The 19,424-nt window shown below is 28.8% G+C and overlaps 1 protein-coding gene and 1 pseudogene across 1 annotated transcript; both read left to right on the top strand.

Annotated features, from left to right (window-relative positions):
* The first annotated feature begins 10,814 nt into the window (after nt 1-10,814).
* LOC144998098 (putative protein phosphatase 2C 27) lies at nt 10,815-13,227 on the top strand. The gene is made up of 4 exons (XM_078957918.1): nt 10,815-11,135; nt 11,559-11,750; nt 11,849-12,060; nt 12,527-13,227. Exons 1-4 carry the CDS (start codon nt 11,034-11,036, stop codon nt 13,086-13,088), a joined length of 1,068 nt encoding a protein of 355 aa, XP_078814044.1. The 5' UTR covers nt 10,815-11,033; the 3' UTR covers nt 13,089-13,227.
* A 5,500-nt stretch (nt 13,228-18,727) lies between these two features.
* Nucleotides 18,728-19,249, top strand: LOC145046046 (putative protein phosphatase 2C 54 pseudogene; annotated as a pseudogene).
* The last annotated feature ends 175 nt before the right edge of the window (nt 19,250-19,424 follow it).

Here is a 19,424-nt window from a genome sequence, read left to right as displayed (position 1 = left end):
TTTGTGTGAATTATGTGAATACAATCATCTCCATATTAGACATTACTCTAAGTATAGTTAAATATTTTGGAGAATATAATTGGTGCGCTTATGTGACATAGAGTTTCTTACCTTCATTAAGTACACTCTATTACTCACAAAAGACTTCTAGGTTATCCCTTAATGGAAGGATTCCACCTAGTTTTTCAATAATCTAGTTCATCCAATTATATTTGATTTCAACTTCTGAAAAGTAGTGTATTCTTATTTAGTAAATTGTGCTATTTTGTTTTTCTTGGATCTCATTCCAACTAAACTTACTCTTCATTCCAAAATGAAGTCATAATCCAGTTATAATTCATAATTATCTATATTTATTTAGAAATCAAAATCCCATATAGCTCTTTACAATAAGATGTTATTCTAAACTAATTATCTCATATACATTCTCTTAGCTCTTCTTAAGTACTTTTAGAATGTTCTCACAGTCATCTAGTGACTTAACCATGTATTCAACTTTGTATATCATGATATGACATAAATGATGGATTCATTTGTCAAGCAAATAGAATATAAATCATTTCATCTAGCTCAACCTATGTGCTAGGTCCTTTGAGACAGATTCAAAAGGTGTCATGTAACAATATAAAGAGTCATCCAAAAAATCCTGTATCTTGACCTCTTTCAAGATATTGTCATTTCATGCAAAAAGAAATTTAAAACCTTTAACATTCATCTCTATCTATCTCCTATAGATTTTACATTCCAAGAATGTATCTTGTCATTCTTAAGTCTTTTATTTTAGAAATAATTTTCGAGTCAAGGTGAAAACCACCTTGCATAGCCGGAATGTCATTTCACATGATTAAGTATGTTTCTTTCATACAAGATTAGGAATATCATTAACCTCCCACTAGCTCTTAGTAAACACACACACGTTGTTTTTCATTTTGATATAAAAGCATACCTTGTATCATTATATTAAAATGACTATTCCAACCTTGAGATGTTTGCTTTATATCCACAAGTGGATCTTAATCTTTACACATTTGGTTATGATAACATGGATTAAGAAAACCTATAGGCTAAACTATATATATATATATATATATATATATATATATATATATATATATATATATATATATATATATATATATATATAGATATAGATATCTTCTAGTAGATGTCTATTAAGAAAAGCAGTCTTTCTTGAAATCTATTTGCTATATCTCATATTAAGAATATGAAGTTATAGTAAATAATATCCTTGTTGATCTAATCATAACTACTTGTGAAAAGGTTTGATCATAGTCAATGTCATGAGTATGATAAGGATCATAGTCAATGACATGTATATATATATATATATATATATATATATATTCTTTCTAGAAGAATATTTTACTCCTTCTAGCCTTGTTATAGAGAGAAAGATTAATCAAGCCCATACTTGATTATTAAGCATGGATTACATCTCAATGTTCATGACTCTAAGTCATTTGTCAGATCCAAGATCTGATATAACATTTTGATATTTGATGGTTTAACTAGAAACCATCAAGAACTCATCAATGAGAGATTCCACATTTCTCAAGTTATAGATGCTTTCTACCATTATTGAATAATTTGTGTTTATGAATAGCTATTATTCATGCTTAACAATTTCTTGTTAAAACCAGTGCCAATAATTATCACATACGACTATGGTTCTTGATCTGCTTCAATTTCCACTTGCTTTGTCATTAGAAGTTTGTTTTCTTCTAACTAAGCTTTCAGAGGAATAAATGAACTTATTCTTGGTGGGTTTGTATCTAATAATCTAAAGGGCCTTTTAGAATATTCTACAATTATGTAATTAGTTGGTGTTTATATTCAAGATACAATTAATAGTGATTGAAGTACAATCCCAAAAAGGTTAAAAAGGAGGACATTCCTACCAATTAGAAAGGAAAATATTTCAAGTAAAATTTAATTCACCCATTATCATCGCGAAGGCCTTAGATAGTACTATTGGGTTGTATCTTGTGCTTAATCATAGATATTCATCAGAAAGGAAGTCACACATCAAAGTGTATAGTTCCTTAATAATTATTTTTCTCTACACTTTAGTGAGAATATTATTAGGAATCTTTTCTATATAAATAAGATTCACATATGTCAAATAAACTACATTATTTGTCTTCAAAGATTCATTTCTTGAAGTTGGAATATGTGGATTTCATTCATACAATAAAGATAACAATATTATAGATAAGTTTGATTTAAAACAAGTTTAAGTCAAAAGTTCTTGCATATAGAACTTAATTTTATTTATATAATGTTGATATTTACTTTGTAATTCTATTAAGAGATCTAGTCTCAGAAATAGAAGTCAATCATTTCAGAGTATAAGTATTATCGTTATGAAAAACGATCTAGTAAATAATCAAATATTTAAATAAATAACTGAGACATAAATATTTAGACTTTCTAAATTTAAAACGTACATTGTTCCAAAACATACATTGTTTTATATTACAAGCAATTTATGTTCTAAGCATAAATAAATAATAAACTAAACTTCGAGAGTGTAGTTCCAACTTGCTTGTACTCAACTAGTTACTATTTTGTAAATATTTGCAATCAAGTTACAAAAATTATATTAACATTACGTACCAAGTACTTGAGTGTTACTCGAAAAGTACGAGTTCTATCCAGTAGATACCTGAAGTACTAGTCTCTTCCAGACTTTCTTTCTAGATAAGAGGAGCAATTCCTCTACCAGTATCCAGTTTCTTCACAAAAGAAACAAGATCCATCTATGTGGGCCTTATTGGATTGCTTGGGCTTAAATGTGTTTATTCTATAAAATATAGGCCTTCTAGATTACACAAGGTGACTATATCATCCTTGCACTATTCCAACAAAATATCACTATATTTATTGGAATATTGCTTAACCTGTTATATTATATATATATATATATATATATATATATATATATATATATATATATATATATATATATATATATATATATAAACTATCCAAAACTTCCTAGAAGTCATGAATAATTGTTCCTAGTATGATGTTAGAAGCATCTTGAGCATCACAATGATGCCTTTACTAGGTAACATATTTAGATCTATTGCTCAAAGTAATTTGTTTAGGATTAGAACATTTAAGTGTATATAATTTCACATCTCTCATGAGATTGTCTCTTAAGACATGAACTTATTCATTGTAGTTGTATCTATTGAATGTTATTGTTTCATTAAATCATTTAAAGAGAAATGACATTTCATGGTTATGAGAGTGGATTATATATCTACAAAATTTTAACAAATTCATTTAGTATTTTCAATATTTAATCTTTAATAATTAATACCCTTTTATTTTCTGAAAAAAATTAATTATTAAAGTCTAGGATCCATGTTGCAAAACAAATAAATGGTTATGTATCATTTCTACATTCATCCAAATTCAACCCGGTAGATATCGATTATCAATTATATACTACTATATATAATTCCTAGATTTATGGGATCACTAATAGAAAATTTAATTAGGCATGTTTGATCTCATTTATGCTTCGAAACTCTCTTGCTTAGGTATCCTTTATCCCAAGAGATTTCCGATCAAATCGTCCAATTTGAAAAACTTGTGTAATCGGCCTATAACTTGATTATAGAAATCGCAAAAACACATTGGCCATCAAAAGATAATACCAAGTGGTTAGGTATCATTTATCCTACCAGTGCATACAAAAGACGTGTGAGTGTTCTTTAAAAAGGATTGCATTGATTTGAGGTTTGTAAGATGTTTTTATAATTCTAGTTTTAAAAACATGTTATATCATGGTTATTGCATGCATTCAATAAATCATGGTATACTTTAAAAACTTATTTCATGTTAAAATCACATTTTAACAATGTTCTGTATATAAAACCTGGTTTTATATAACTGACACTATCAAAGTTTTATATTAATAACTAGTATTAAGTTATATCGTTTGAGAGCTTTAGAACATTTGGAAACCTTTTAATAAAACTTTCTTTTATAAAATAAGGTTTGAGGTTTGATAAGTTTATAAATCTCTATTTTAAACTTATACATTTTTAATCCCGAAATTTTACTGGTTACTAGTTTTAACGATAAAGCTTGTTTTATTGTAAAACTATTTTTAGCATTTTATGTTAAAAGGTAAATTTCATTAAAACCAAACTTCTTATGATGTTTATTTATGTTCAAATATTATTTTGCATTTGAAAAACTAATTTATCAACCATAACATAATAATAATAATAACATAAACATAAACAATATAAATATGCATAACAATTATAACATATGTGCATAAACTAAGCCATTAACTAGTAATAATTTTGTGGAGCATCACAAAATTATCAAGTCCATTCCTAAAGGGACATGAATGACATTTATCTTGTAAAAATTTCATGTGTTCCCACTTGCATCAACACCTTGTAGCAAGTTTATAAAAAGAATTTTATAAAGTTTGAGAAACTTTAATAAAATTAACTTTATAAACTTTTGATCTTCAAAATGGTCACCATCTTCATTTTTGTTACATTTTTTATAAAAATAAACTATTTCTAAAACTAATCTATTACTTACAAAAATTAACAAAAGAAAACCATATATTTAATTATTACATACCATATGAATACATAAATAGTTACAACCATTTTAAAAAAATCAACACATATAACAACACAAAGATCAATGGCTAGTTTATGCACATCATACATAATATATAAAACAACTCTTTTTTTTAAGACAACTTTTATGACCAAAAAGATGTATGTAAACTTTTGGTTAAAAAATAGCAATTATAAACATTTTAAATTTGTCATAGAAAACATGTATGAATTTTTCTTTCAAGATGAAAACCATCCATGTTTTCCAAAAACAAAGATTTCATCAACTAAAGAAATAATCTAATTAATCTTGCAAAAATGTCTCTGATACTAATTGTTGGGTTTTTATTCAAAAATCTGGTTTCACAACTAGTAAAAATGACAACGGAAGCTTTAAAAATGTTAAATAAAACTTAAACTATTTTACACACCAATGATCATTTTGCAAGAGTTAGAGAGATTAAAACAACCATAGAAGGGAAAGCATAACAACCTTTGAATACTTTGATCCTCATGGGAGGTTGGAAGTTGATAAAGTGTCGCAAAAAAACTCTAAAGCAAGAGGTCTCTACAAGTATCCACCAAAAAAGAGTAGAACCATCAAAACATGTTAGTATTCACTTGTAATTTGTTGTTCATAATCCTTTGAAATATATATCAAATATATGTTCAAAGTTGAAGCAACAAAGGGGATTTGTCTAGCATCAAAATGCAAGAGAATGGAGGAGGAGAAGAGCTTGTAAAGCTCAAATTGGCAGCGCTATTAAAGAGTATGGAGCTCTCAGATTTGGCTCTAAGAAAAGGAAGAAGAAGACTTGCAAGAAGTGTGTCAAAAACTCTTCTATGCTCTCTCTTATATAATGGCCAAAAAGTGAAAGGAGGCTGATAACGTCTATTTTATGCATATATTTTTGATGTTTTCTTATAATTTTATACTATGTTTTTATGTTATTTATAACTAAAAGATACTTAATATGCTTTGAAATATTCAATTACAGTTGAAATGGGAGCTAGAATGCAAAAGGAAGAGAATTGAGCTGAAAAGATGCAAAAAGGATATTGCAGGCAGATTGACCCCTCTTCAGTGTTTTAGGTATATCTAATGACTCATAAATCCAATTGACGAGATTCAAGATGTTATGAAAACTAGATGAAATTTCCTACGACTTATGTGAGAGGTCCTTTTTGCTTATTCGGCATTTATCATATCCAAAAATCGGCCTTGAAGATGAAGCATAAAAGTTGGACGGAAATTCCCTCCAAGTTACTTATTCCCCAAGCAGCACTTACCTTATTTTATTTGCTTAATCCCTAAGCCACCATTAGTTTCCTTATTCCAATCCAACGCTAATATTCCATATTTATTCCATCTCCATTCAACTATAAATACCCCATATCATTCCATCATTTTCATCATCTATGCTATTCCACTTTGACTTGTGCGACAAGAAAACTTCATAACTGCCGTTTTAAGGGTCTAGAAGGCGGCCGGAAGGCCGTTAAATTGACAGGAGCGAAGATCTGAAGGATTGGAGAGTAGATTCATGTTGGCAATCATGTACTTTGTTAACGTGAACATGTTTAGCATTCCATTATGATTCTATAAGCAATTACTTTCTGATTTGGGTGTTATAACCATTTGCTTTGTGTTTATGATTAGATGAAACCTTGATTTATGGATTAATTTCTATTTGGATTGTTTTATTCGTGTTTAATTTATCTTGTTGAGCTTGTTAAAAGATCCTTATGTGTTAATGATAATTATTTTATGTAATAATCAAGTTTATTGAGTTGTATGAACATCTTCTTAATTGCTTGAATCATATAGTTTTGTGAAAACAAGATTGTATGCCTAGTATTAGTGAACATGAACCTAGGGTTACTTATAAAGTAAGTAAGTTAATGTGTGAGCATGTGTGATGACCAATCATACAAGAGTTAATTAAATTAACAAATTTGATTAACTATTATTACAAGTCTTGCTTGATATGAAATAAACACTAGGAAACTTATTAGTTTAATTTGTTGGCCAATGTTTGAATTGAGTTGTTTGCTAAAGGATTAGTATTAGTGAACATGAACCTAATCATTTTAGAAATCAGTGAACATGAATAAATAAATTTGCGTATGCAATTGTCTATGATTTTAAGATGTAATTTTTCTAAACCAAAGTACCTAAAGAGATTTATCTTCGGTCAGCTTATCGAGATTTGCTATTTATTTGTTTGTTTGAGATTTAATTCCATAAAACCATTCTTTACTACTTTTGTGTGTTTTGTGTAACCTATAATCAAACATTCTAAATTAATTCACTATCGTTCTCCTTGTGATCGACACCATTGCTTATCAAAAATATACTATACTCGATCGGGTTCACTACCGGTAAGGTGTGGTTTAGATGCGATAAACTAGAAATTATAAATAAAAAACTAGTGCATTAAAAATACATATCATAGGCCATAAAGTAAAAGGAGAGACAATTTTATCCCAAGCATAACATGAATTGATTAACCAATTAAAAAAAGAGTCATGTTTTGTCTCTTCATCAATTTTTGAAAAAAGATGTTTCACATGAGACAAAAGTTGTCTCATAGCTAGTTATTATATATATATATATATATATATATATATATATATATATATATATATATATATATATATATATATATATATATATATATAATAACTAGTCATATATAAATATCTTATTTTATTTAAAACTATCTTTTATATAAATTGTAACTAGTTTATTCTTTATAAACTATACTCCCTCCGTCCTAAAATTATTGTCCGCGTTTGATTTTTGAAGTCTTTCCATATGAACTTTGACCATAAATAACTTTATTTGTGTTATATAATTTTTGATGAAACTTATAACAATGAAAATACATTTAAACAACAATCTATTCATATATTTTGCATATATATATATATATATATATATATATATATATATATATATATATATATATATATATATATATATATATATATAACACAAAATATATTATTTGAGGTCAAAGTTGAGAAAAATAAACTTAAAAAGTCAAATGTGGACAATAATTTTTGGATGGAGGGAATATTTTATATAAATTGAACTAGTTTATTAAGATATAAATATAACTTATAAATAATCATACTTTATGATATATTTCATAAGTTGTTATTTCTCCAATAAATATTATTTCCACAAATAATAAATTCCTAATTAGTAAAACATTATTTCTATGAAAGAATAATTTTCCAATTAAATACAAGTGTTGATATATTGATTAATAATCAAATTATACTAATAAATAATCAATTTATGATAACTTGCTATATGGTGTGACCCTCTGGGATCATATATTATTAGCAATATCATTCTATAATGACTTTTGGGTATACTAGATCTTTCAAGAACACATCAAGCAGGAATCAATGATGAGTTGAAGAGAACGTGTCATGTATATACATAACATGCGCCACATAGGAGACTTATAGTTATACGAAGACATTTGCACTTACGCACCGCGTTCTACATTAGCAGAAAAACTATAAATATACCTTTGTCTGTGACCTAAAGAGGATACACACTGATACAACAAAGAGGAGTCATTTTCAAAGTCCAAAAATTGATTTCAAGGCTAAAAGGCTGACTAGAAGTAAGAATCTAAAGGATCAAGAGCATAATCATTATCATTAGGGATGTGTTTGGTTTGTGATATTGTCTATATATATTTAGCATGCTATTATGATTTCCTTATGTTCTTTGTTTCATATTTTGGGCTAATTGCCCTTTCTTTTTGTTTAGATGTAAATAAACCCTCAAATTCATGGTTTTGATTTCTATTTGGATACTATTAGTTGTTCATTTTATTGATTGTTTAATCAAATACCCTTATGTGTTAAAGTTTGTATCTTTATTGTCTATTGTTGAGTTAATATTATATAGACGAGCAATTTGATTGTGTTTGCTTGAATCATAGTTGTTTTATGACTATTAAAACAATTATGACTAGAGATGGATCAAATCCTAAGGTTAGGCTATAAAGTAATTAACTTTAATGTGTGTGAATTTACCATCCTGTGCACCAATTGATTATAATGACCATTAAGATCAATTCAAATTAAATCTTGCATGATACAAACTAAAATTTGATAATAGGGATTAATTAATATCTGGAGCATTGAGTTCATATCCTTACTATCATTAATGTTAGAATCAAACAGCTTAACCACACTAGGAATCGGTGAACAATATCTAATATTTAATTGCACTTTGTAATCAACCATAACCGAATGAGGTTTGAGTCAAATAAAATTACATTTATATATATGTTTGCAAATCAGATGTTCTTGTTTTTTTGTTTTTTGTTTTTAGTTTCTTAGTTAAACAAATTTCCTCTTTTACTTTGATGTTTTTAGTTAACTGATAATTAGAGTTTGTGAACTGAATGATATTAATTCCCCTGGAGTTCGACGGCTCGATCTTACAAAAACTATATTGCCATACGATTAGGTATATTTGTCTAGCTGTGTAATAATCCATAAAATTGGTAGGTCAATATATAAATTTAAAACTAGATTTTACACCGTGTTTCCATATCAAACGCTGGTATTTCCACATCAATTGTCGCTAGAACCACAAATTTTTTATATTGATCCAACAAATTAATAGAATTTAGGTGATGTTGATAATATTACATCTAACCATGATGAAAATATGATATACATCGTAATGAACGTGGTAATGATGATTATATAGAAATTGAAGAGCCAAAAGATGAAATTGCTTTAAACTTATAGACACAAAAACGAATGATGTTGAAGCTGAAATTGAATGGTTGATAGTAATAAACAATTACACACAAAACAAAGACCATATGGCAAATATATCGGCTCCTGACCCGGTATATTTAGCCGGTCCATTGCAATGTCCTCATCGAAAAACAATTCTGAACCCACTACTTCTTTATCATCTAAAAAGGGTACCTATTGTGATTTTAATAAGAAAGCAATTACGATATTTGTTAGCATAGGAAAAGACTTTAAAATTAATAATATAACTATTGAAAAAGCCTAATGGATGTCCAAAGTGGTAAAAGTCAGGCACCTAACACATGAAATGAATAATTTTAGTTGGTTTGTCCACATGTAATAATTGTTTAGAATCCTATGAAATTAATCCGTAAAATGTTGGATACCATCATTAACGAAAATCAATTGTTATACTCGACGGACGATCGGTGATAATACTAGAAGTTTCAAATTCACACAAGAGTGTTCGCGCTGATCTTCCAGGAAACAAAATGAATTTTAGTTTTTATATTGTGTTCTCTAAAGATATATAGCATGAATTTAATATCTTTTTATAATTCTTTACTTTGGATTTATTAATAAATAGAGCAATACACATAAAATTACTACGTTCGAGTTTTTTTTATTTATTACCGTTTAACATTTGTATTTTATTTAGGTCAATAAAAACTATTTATTTTGTTACAAAATTCCACTATACACACTCTGATCACTTATTTACTTATTTAGAATTACCATGATTCTCTATTTACCAAGCATCATACTTTTTCTTTTTCAATATTAACTTTAGTCAATTCAAAATTTATTAAGTGTTCACAATACTTTTACTATATATTTATTAAATTAATATTTAAACATTGACATTTAATTTTCTTTTCTGAATTTTAATTAGTTTAAAATTTACTTCTTTTTTTGTGATTTTTTACTTTGGATTTATTCATATATATGATAATAGACATAAAATCCACTATATTTTTGTGGTTTTATTTGTATATTTTATTTTCGGTCAACTAGAGACAATTCTTTCACAGGTAACATATATATTCTATGACTTTCTAAATTGGTTTTTTATTTGTCATTTTAATAAGGTGAATGAAAAAATATTTTGAGAAAATTAAAATGACATATTAATATTTTAGAAAATACATATATATGCTAATGAAATGTCATTAATTTTGACATATGTTAAATAAAAAATAATAGGCACAACAGTCGCAATAAAATTATAAAAACTCTTTAAAAAATAAATGGTTTTATTAACCAAACTAAAATTTAACGGTTGAATCATAAAAAAGTTGTAGAATATAATGTCTTGTATTTATATTGCGATATATTAAATATTCAATCATTAACATTTAATTAATGTTTATATATAGACTATAGTTGTCAAATAAAACGTTGGAAATACATAATCTACCAGAAAGCAGAACTACCACCATCGTCCTCTTGCCTCTTCTCCCCTTTCTCTCTCCCAGTGTCCACACACCCACAAAGAAATTCTACAGCAGAAGACATTTCTTGATCCAGTTTCATCTCTGTGTTTTTCGTTGTTTCTTTGAGAGACAAAAGCAATTTACTTCTACTTACAAACCGATCTCAAATTCATCCATTAATATGTGTGTGCACGACACAGACAAGGATAATCTAAGCCATTCAGCAGAAGATAGCAGCGCACAGCTTGCTTCCGATCAGATTACTCTTTCAAATTCTTTTCCGGTAACTACTTTATTCCTTTCTTCAACATATTGCCTACAACCCGTTTGATCATATGCTTTTCTTCGATTTTCAACCTTTTGAACCAAATTCCTTTGTGGGTTCTTCGATGTTTTGATAATTCAAACTGGGTTTTGTTTATTTCGAGATTATCGTCAGCTTTTTAAATCTAATTAATGAAAGTGCTGACTTTTCAATTTTGGGCCAACTTGTAGTTGTCCTTGTAGGGCCAACTTTTTCTCGATCTGTCATGAAGTTCCTTCCCAATGTTTCTTTATTAGATCTTACTAATTTCTACAAGTTTGATCCTTTTTTTTTGGAGAAACTTTGAATTTCCATGTGTTCAATTTTGTTTTATCTGAAGTTAATTTGATTCGAATTCTGATTAATTCTAGGGTTTTACATGATTTTGTTCGTTTTCGTCAGATGGATAGCATCGGTGAAAATGCAGTCGTTACATATGAAAAACAGAGTAATTTCATCCCTGTTCTTCGATCTGGAGACTGGTCTGATATCGGAAGTCGTTCATACATGGAGGATACACACATTTGCATTCCAAATCTATCTCAAAACTTCGGCGATAAAGTCTCCCACAAAGAAATTGTCTCATTCTATGGCGTAAGTTCTTACTTTTCACCTATAAATTTAGTTTCTTTTCAAAGAAATTGAAGATCTTCAAGAGTAACAATCGTTTTTTCTTCTTTTTGAGGGAAAAGGTGTTTGATGGGCATGGAGGAAAAGGGGCATCACATTTTGTTCGAGATCAATTACCAAGAATCATAATTGAAGATGCTAATTTTCCATTAGAGCTTGAGAAAGTTATCATGAGATCATTTATGGAAACAGATGCTGAATTCGCAAAGTCATGTTCTATTGAACGCTCTCTATCTTCTGGCACAACTGCTCTTACTGCAATGATCTTCGGGAGGTTAGTTATCATGTGGTTTCCATTTTTTTTCTTATTAGAGAATTATATTTTCAATTTTTCTTATTACAACATTGCACATTACAAAATATACTCATTATAACAATAGGTAACACGTTGATTTGAATTATAATGACATGACAAAAATTAACATGTTTCTACACAATGTCATCGTCCACATAGGACATATACATGTGTGATAAATTGCTGAAATGTGGCAAAAAGTTTATAATTTTTATATCATAACTGTCCATATCAGATCTATATTTTTTTTTACCACATTATAATTATAGCATCAAACGTTAATTTTATTTTTTATTAAAAACATAATTTCTACATATTCACAAAAGATCACAATTTCATGTTTACACAAGTTAAACATGTTTCTTAAAATGAGACAATAATTTCTTATCTAAGAAAAAAAAGATAAGTGTAATGCTAATGAAAGTATGTTGCTATTTCTTGTCAGATCTCTACTTGTGGCCAACGCCGGAGATTGTAGGGCGGTTCTTTCCCGCCACGGATTAGCTTTGGAGATGTCAAGAGACCACCGTCCATGCTGTCACAAAGAAAGGACACGTGTCGAATCCTTAGGTGGCTTCATAGAAGATGGATACTTAAATGGTCAATTAGGTGTGACTCGAGCTATAGGTAACTTTCACATAAAAGGTCTGAAAGGAATTGGTGACAATTGTGGCCCATTAAGTGCTGAACCGGAGGTTAAAATGGTCACTTTGACTCAAGAAGATGAGTTTTTGATAATTGGAAGTGATGGGATTTGGGATGTTTTTAGGAATCAAAATGCCGTGGATTTTGTTAGGAGAAGATTGCAAGAACATAATGATGTGAAGCGGTGTTGTAAGGAGATGGTGGAGGAGGCGTTGAAGAGAGGGGCGGTGGATAATTTGACGGTGGTGGTTGTGTGTTTTCAGGCGGAGGTGCCGCCGCAAGTGGTGGTGGAGAGAGGTAGGGTTAGGAGGAGTATTTCGGCGGAAGGGTTGCTTAATCTTAAATTCCATCTCGACTCTTGAGGGGTAAAATGGTCTTTTTTATTTTTCTCTTTTGTTTTGTGTATTGGGTAGGTTTTGTGAATATATTGATGTAGAGAAGAGAAACAATTTGTAAATGGATAATGATTTTGTTAATTTGAGATGAATAATGTCTTAATCACTTGTGTCTTGTGCAATAGAAGTCGTATTATACATTAATCTATTAGGTCCAAGTAAAATCAATACTATATATGGCTAATAGTTGGTTTTTAAAACGTACTTTTATCTGTTTGTTCAATTATAATAGTATGATACGTTAGTTTGTTCTTACTATTACAACACTGTATTTGGAAAAAAGTTTCATTATAAAAACATTATCTTATTATAAAACACTTTTCACTGCAATATTTGTAGATTTTTCAAGACGCCCTAATTTTATTTTTGAATAATACTATAACTAGTTAAACATTATTGTTTCACATGATATATTTATATCCGACATGATTCATATTACAATAAATGAATTTACACCCGATGAATAAGTTAAGAATCATCTTTCGATCATAAAGAATACACAAATACATATTCAATATCTATACGATGTATTACAATGTGTAGAAACTACTTGATCATATGGAACAACTCAGGAGCTGTCAGAAACATAACAAAGAACAACAAAACTAAGATTCTAGTAGCAGTTTCAGATGTTTGATGTGCTCATCGAACATCTAAAATTGCTCCAAAAAACAAGTTTCAAATCACGAAACCCTTCATCATCATTTATTCGCACTTAACGGAAGCCAATTTCCCTTCATTCATTTTACTCTTTATCTCACTTCCAACCCTCATCAACAACAAAACCGCTATACATGAAGACATTATAAGCATAATAACATACTATTCCACCCTCTAGTCGATATATACCCAGCCAAAAGTGGACCAAGGGATGCACCAATTAAACCTGTCCCAAATTGATTATATCACTTACTGTTGGGGGTCCTATGGTGGATCCAAACTATTACCTTAGTAGTCTAAAGATATCTCGAAGAGATATTAAACACTTGGTCCCATAAAAAAGTGTTAAACTCAACAACGAAACGAATAACAAACTAGGATGTGGAAATACGATCACAATGTCTAACAATGAGAGCAACACATACCATGATATAACAAAAGTAAATGACAAACAAAAAAAATTACAATACATGAGCATTTAACGTGGTTTCACTGTTGGGTTGATGGTGTACATCGACAGGGAGAAATAGATGGCTTATATTATTGATCAATAGTCGAGTTGGGGTTACACATAGTTCACCTTTTGATTATATATACATTGGAAAGCATATAAGGACATCTTAATCTCAATGATCCAATTGTGCATCACTACCGAATCCAAAGTTCTACATTGGTGGTTTACACATGCTAAAATCTTTATAAATGCATTTCCTCTTCATCATTCATATATCCTCCCTTGGTGCACCCTCCATGTGAGGTTCATTCTTCACACTACTATATGATCCACCGTAACTGCCACATCTTGCTTCATTACAATGATGTTCACCATATACTATCCTTGCTTTCCTTGCTTTATTTTAATGTCGAGTCTCTTGCCTTTCAAGAATTTCTTGCATTTTCCCAATCACTTTCTCATCTTGTTTAGCTATCATGTCAACCATGAATGTGTGGATCGTATCCACCAAGGTTGGTTCAAATTCAATTTCCATATTTTTTCCACTTCGTTTTCCTCCACTGTCGGAGCACGACTTCTTGTGTTCACCATTTTGAGTCATTTACATGTTAGCTCTAATATAATAATTGAACATTTATAGTCATATACACATAAACTCTTACTTTCTTTTTCAAAGGTCATCTATCCTTAAATGCCATACATCACTACAGCACTTATAGTTTAAGTCTAAGCACTAATTCTAGTACTTATAGTTCACTTAAACTCATGTACCAATTGAAACATCCCTCGCCAAGGTAGTTTTAAAATAACATTTTCAAAACATTGTTTTTAAGTTTAAAATCATTCAGAGTTAAGTTTAAGGAAAAACAATGATCCCAAATACCAAAGTTAAAGATAGAGTTTTAGAAAGAGTAAGGTTGTAACAATCTAATATCATAATAGAGTGCTAAAGTCTATCAATACACATTGTGTTCTTCTAATTGTCCAAGCTCTCTTTTAATTCCTGTAAGGTTTTCAATCCGAGCACATATCAAAATATAGTTATACAAAGGAATTCCTAGTGAGAATACTCAAGGTTGTCTCATTTAGAGAAATGGTAGAAATCATAGTATCTGAGACGAACCCCGACAATCAGTTAAAAACATGTAAGCATATTACACCAATAATATAGGGTTTTTATGATGCAAAACCAAATATAAAAATGGTATTGTATCCTATGCTCACTAAAAACCAACATTAAGAACAAAGCTAACAATGGTTAGCCAAAATAGAATCCAAGTTTTAAAGCTTATGTGAACAATTTGGGATAATTCAACATCAAACAACAATGATTATTCATTTTGCATCTATCCTTGTTGGAAGATAGTGCCCACATCACAACAATTAATAATATTATTATTAATAGTAGGGTTCTTTAGGGTTACATGCAAGGACAAAAATAAACAACTAATGATACGAGAATATTATTTGGTGTTTAGTTTGTTAAGTAATTAAAGGTTTAATTAGGTAATAAGAAACTTGTAGACTTAAGGTTTTTAAATTGAAATTATTTGAAAGTCAAAGATTTTAGGATAATTACTTAGTGACCAAGTAATTATCCCTAAGAGTTCAAAAAACCATGGGTCAGTGGGTGGATTTGATGACGAGCTTTTCATTAGACAAACCATAAAAATCAACAACCTCTTCTCATTCTCACAACCCAAAAAATTCTTCGAACGAGCGTTGTGTTGGTGTGGCGCGTCCTGTCGACATAATGGTTCCTTCGTTTGGCATTCAAGGTGTTCGCTAATTTGGTTGGTGTCAGATGTTGTTGATGTAATTTTTAAGATTTATCTTCATTTATCTTATACAAATATATTTATTTTTACGAAGAAAAAAAACATGATGTGTTATTATAAAAATACGTTATTATAGAAATAATAGTATATTGGTATTTTATGTTAAATATATATGTGGTTTTGAGTTAAAGATAAAAATATATTTCGGTTTTGATTTTATAATATAAGGACACTAAATTTTATGTTGAACGGAGCTTCGATATACAATTTTAATATTTAATTTTAAAAATTAGTTAGTTTTTATCGATTTTTAAATATATTCTATAATAAGACATAAGCTTTTCAACGAAAAAAAAAAAGTTTGTTAACAAACAAGTATGTTACTACAAATGGTAAGATAATTAACCATATGAATAATATGACATTAATTTCGTTTAATTCATTTTATTTAATAGAAAATAAAAATACTTTATATATTTATATAAAGTGAATTGAACATAATTAATGTCATGGAACTAAATGAAAATAATATAATATTAATTTCATTAAAAAATTATTTTCCATTAAATAAAATGAATTAAACGGAATTTAATTTCATATTATTCATATGGTTAATTAGTTTAGCATGTGTAGCAACGAAGTTAACTATTAGCTAACAAATATTTTTTTTAATTTTGCTTTGAAAAGTTTATGTATTATTAAGGAATATATTCAAAATTTGATAAACTAAATATTTTTTTTAATTAAATATCAAAATTTTATATCGAAGCAATATAGAATTTACTGTACTTATATTATGAACTCACAACCGAAACATATTTTTATCTTTAACTCAAAACCACATATTTATATTTTTAAAATAAAAGAGCAACATACTATTATTTCTATAATAACGTATTTTTTATAATAACATATCATGTTTTTTTCATAAAAATAAATATATTTGTATAAGATAAATAAAGATAAATATTACAAATTATATAATATAAAAATTAAAAAGTAATAAAAAGATGTTTTTACGCTTCAAGTACTTTTAGATAAAAAAATAGAAAACGAAAAAATTTAATTATATATTGTAATTTAAATATTATAGATAAAATCTAGACAACAAAAATTATTTATATATTTAAAAAATATATAAGAAAAAAGTTGTGAAAAAAAGGGGCCGAAATGTTAAAAAGAAAAAATAAGAGACTAAAAGTGTAATATTTTAAATGGTCCCTTTGTAAAATTTGACAAATGGTCCTTCTGCAAGTTTCAATAGTAGAAATAGTTTTTATCCAAAAAAATAATTTAACTTAAGAGATTAATCTAACGGATATTAATGGTAACGACCATTTGTGTGCAAGGTTTGTTCCGTAGGGAACCATCTTATGGAAAAAGTTTTGTAAAGAACATTTCAGAAAAAAAACTGTAAGATTAAAAAATCATTCGTGTAATTTACTCTACTATGTCAAACAATATTTTTTAAAAAAAATTGCTTAGGTTGTATAAAAGATTTTAACTTTGGATGCCTTGATAGGTTTTATGGTCCTTGGGCTGCTCTTTTCTTTTGAACGACACTAACTTTAAAATTAAAATTGGGGCCATATTTCTATGTTTAATGTAGGTGTAGCATGTGTTTACCTTGTTTTGGTAGTTAGGGATAGAACAGTCCATATGTAATTTATCTTTTTCTCCTCACCTATAATGTTGCCAAACTTTTGTTGGTTCTCTTTTTTTTTCTTTTTTCTATGTAGTTATTGACGTTCATAAAAAACCATTAACATTTTTAGCTGGTACAAGTATTCAATTTAAAAGAACATATAATAATAATAAAAATAATGTAATATTGTGAAATAGAAGTATTTTGTACTTAGGATATATATATATATATATATATATATATATATATATATATATATATATATATATATATATATATATATATATATATACTAGCAGTGTACCCGCGTAAAGCGGCGGGGCGTGTAAATTCTTTCGGTGATATGTTTCCTCTATAAAAATGTTATGTTACAAAAGAAAGCACATGTCGAAGACAAAATAATCAAACTATGGTGTTATTTGGGAGATGAAGTCATTTTTTGTTCCTAAACGGTGGGCTTTATAGCAGAGGAGGGAACAAAGAGATATATGCGATTGGAGGGATATTTGAATCAACATGCTAAATTTAAGGATATCTAAAAGGGTTCAAAATTTGAATGAATCCGGGATTTGAGGGAACCATATCAAATTGCTGAGAAATATAAGGAGATTTGATGATAAATATTTGAATTCAAAATTTGGTTAAAATTTAAGATTATTTATTAATGGTTATTTGTACTATCAGCTTCATCATTTGGACGTCTTAAAAAAATATTATTATTATAATCAATATATTTTTAGAAATAGTTAGATTTCTTTTATCAGATAGTAAATATATATATATATATATATATATATATATATATATATATATATATATATATATATATATATATATATATAAAAGCATTAAAACTAGGGGCATAATTAAGTTTGTAAGCCCGGGGAATGAAAAATCTATGGACCTAGCCAACCTACTATAACTCGAGCTATAGGTAAACTTTCACATCAAAGGTCCGAAAGGAAATGGTGAAAAATTTAGCCCATTAGGCCATACGGAATGGTCACGGGTGTTTGGGATGCCACATAGATATTTCACCATTCCACACTCAACCCACCAGGGTATGGAAATGGTGTTTACCGGTGGGCTGGTGGTGAAGGGGGCAAAAAGAAAGAGAGAGAAAGAGGGAAATTGTGAGGGACCAATCATATGCAGCGTCTTCTTCCGTCTTCCCATTCACGTCACATGCAACCCACCGCCTTTGGGGACAGTGTTCACGCTTGGGAGAGGCTGCCACCTCAGCCCAAGACGCGTGAAATGTCTCCCATACCGGGTAGCCTTAATTGCTAAAACCGAGGTTAAAATGGTCACTTTAACTCGAAAAGATAGAGTTTTTATTATTGGAAGTGATGGGATTTGGGATGTTTTTAGGAATCAAAATGCGGTGGATTTTGTAAGGAGAATATTGGAGGAACATAATGATGGGAAGCGATGTTGTAAGGAGATGGTGGAGGAGGTGTTGAAGAGAGGAGTGGTGGATAATTTGACGGTGGTTGTTATATGTTTTCAGAAGGAGGTGCCACCACGGGTGGTGGTGGAGAGAGTTAGGATTAGGAAGAGTATTTACGCGAAAGTGTTGCTTAGTTTTTAAATTCCAACTAGAGAGGTAAAATAGTTTTTTGATTTTTTGTTTTGTTTTGTTTTGTTTTGTTTATTTATTTATTTATTTTTGTATTGTGTAGGTTTTATAAATATATTCATGTAGAAAATAATACCTTAATCACCGGTGTCCTATACAATAGGTATTAGGTTAGTGGCGTAGCCAG

This window comes from Lactuca saligna, chromosome 5 (genome assembly GCF_052625555.1).
Source record: "Lactuca saligna cultivar CGN05327 chromosome 5, ASM5262555v1, whole genome shotgun sequence".
Lineage (NCBI taxonomy): Eukaryota > Viridiplantae > Streptophyta > Magnoliopsida > Asterales > Asteraceae > Lactuca > Lactuca saligna.
This window is presented reverse-complemented; position numbering and strand designations above follow the sequence as displayed.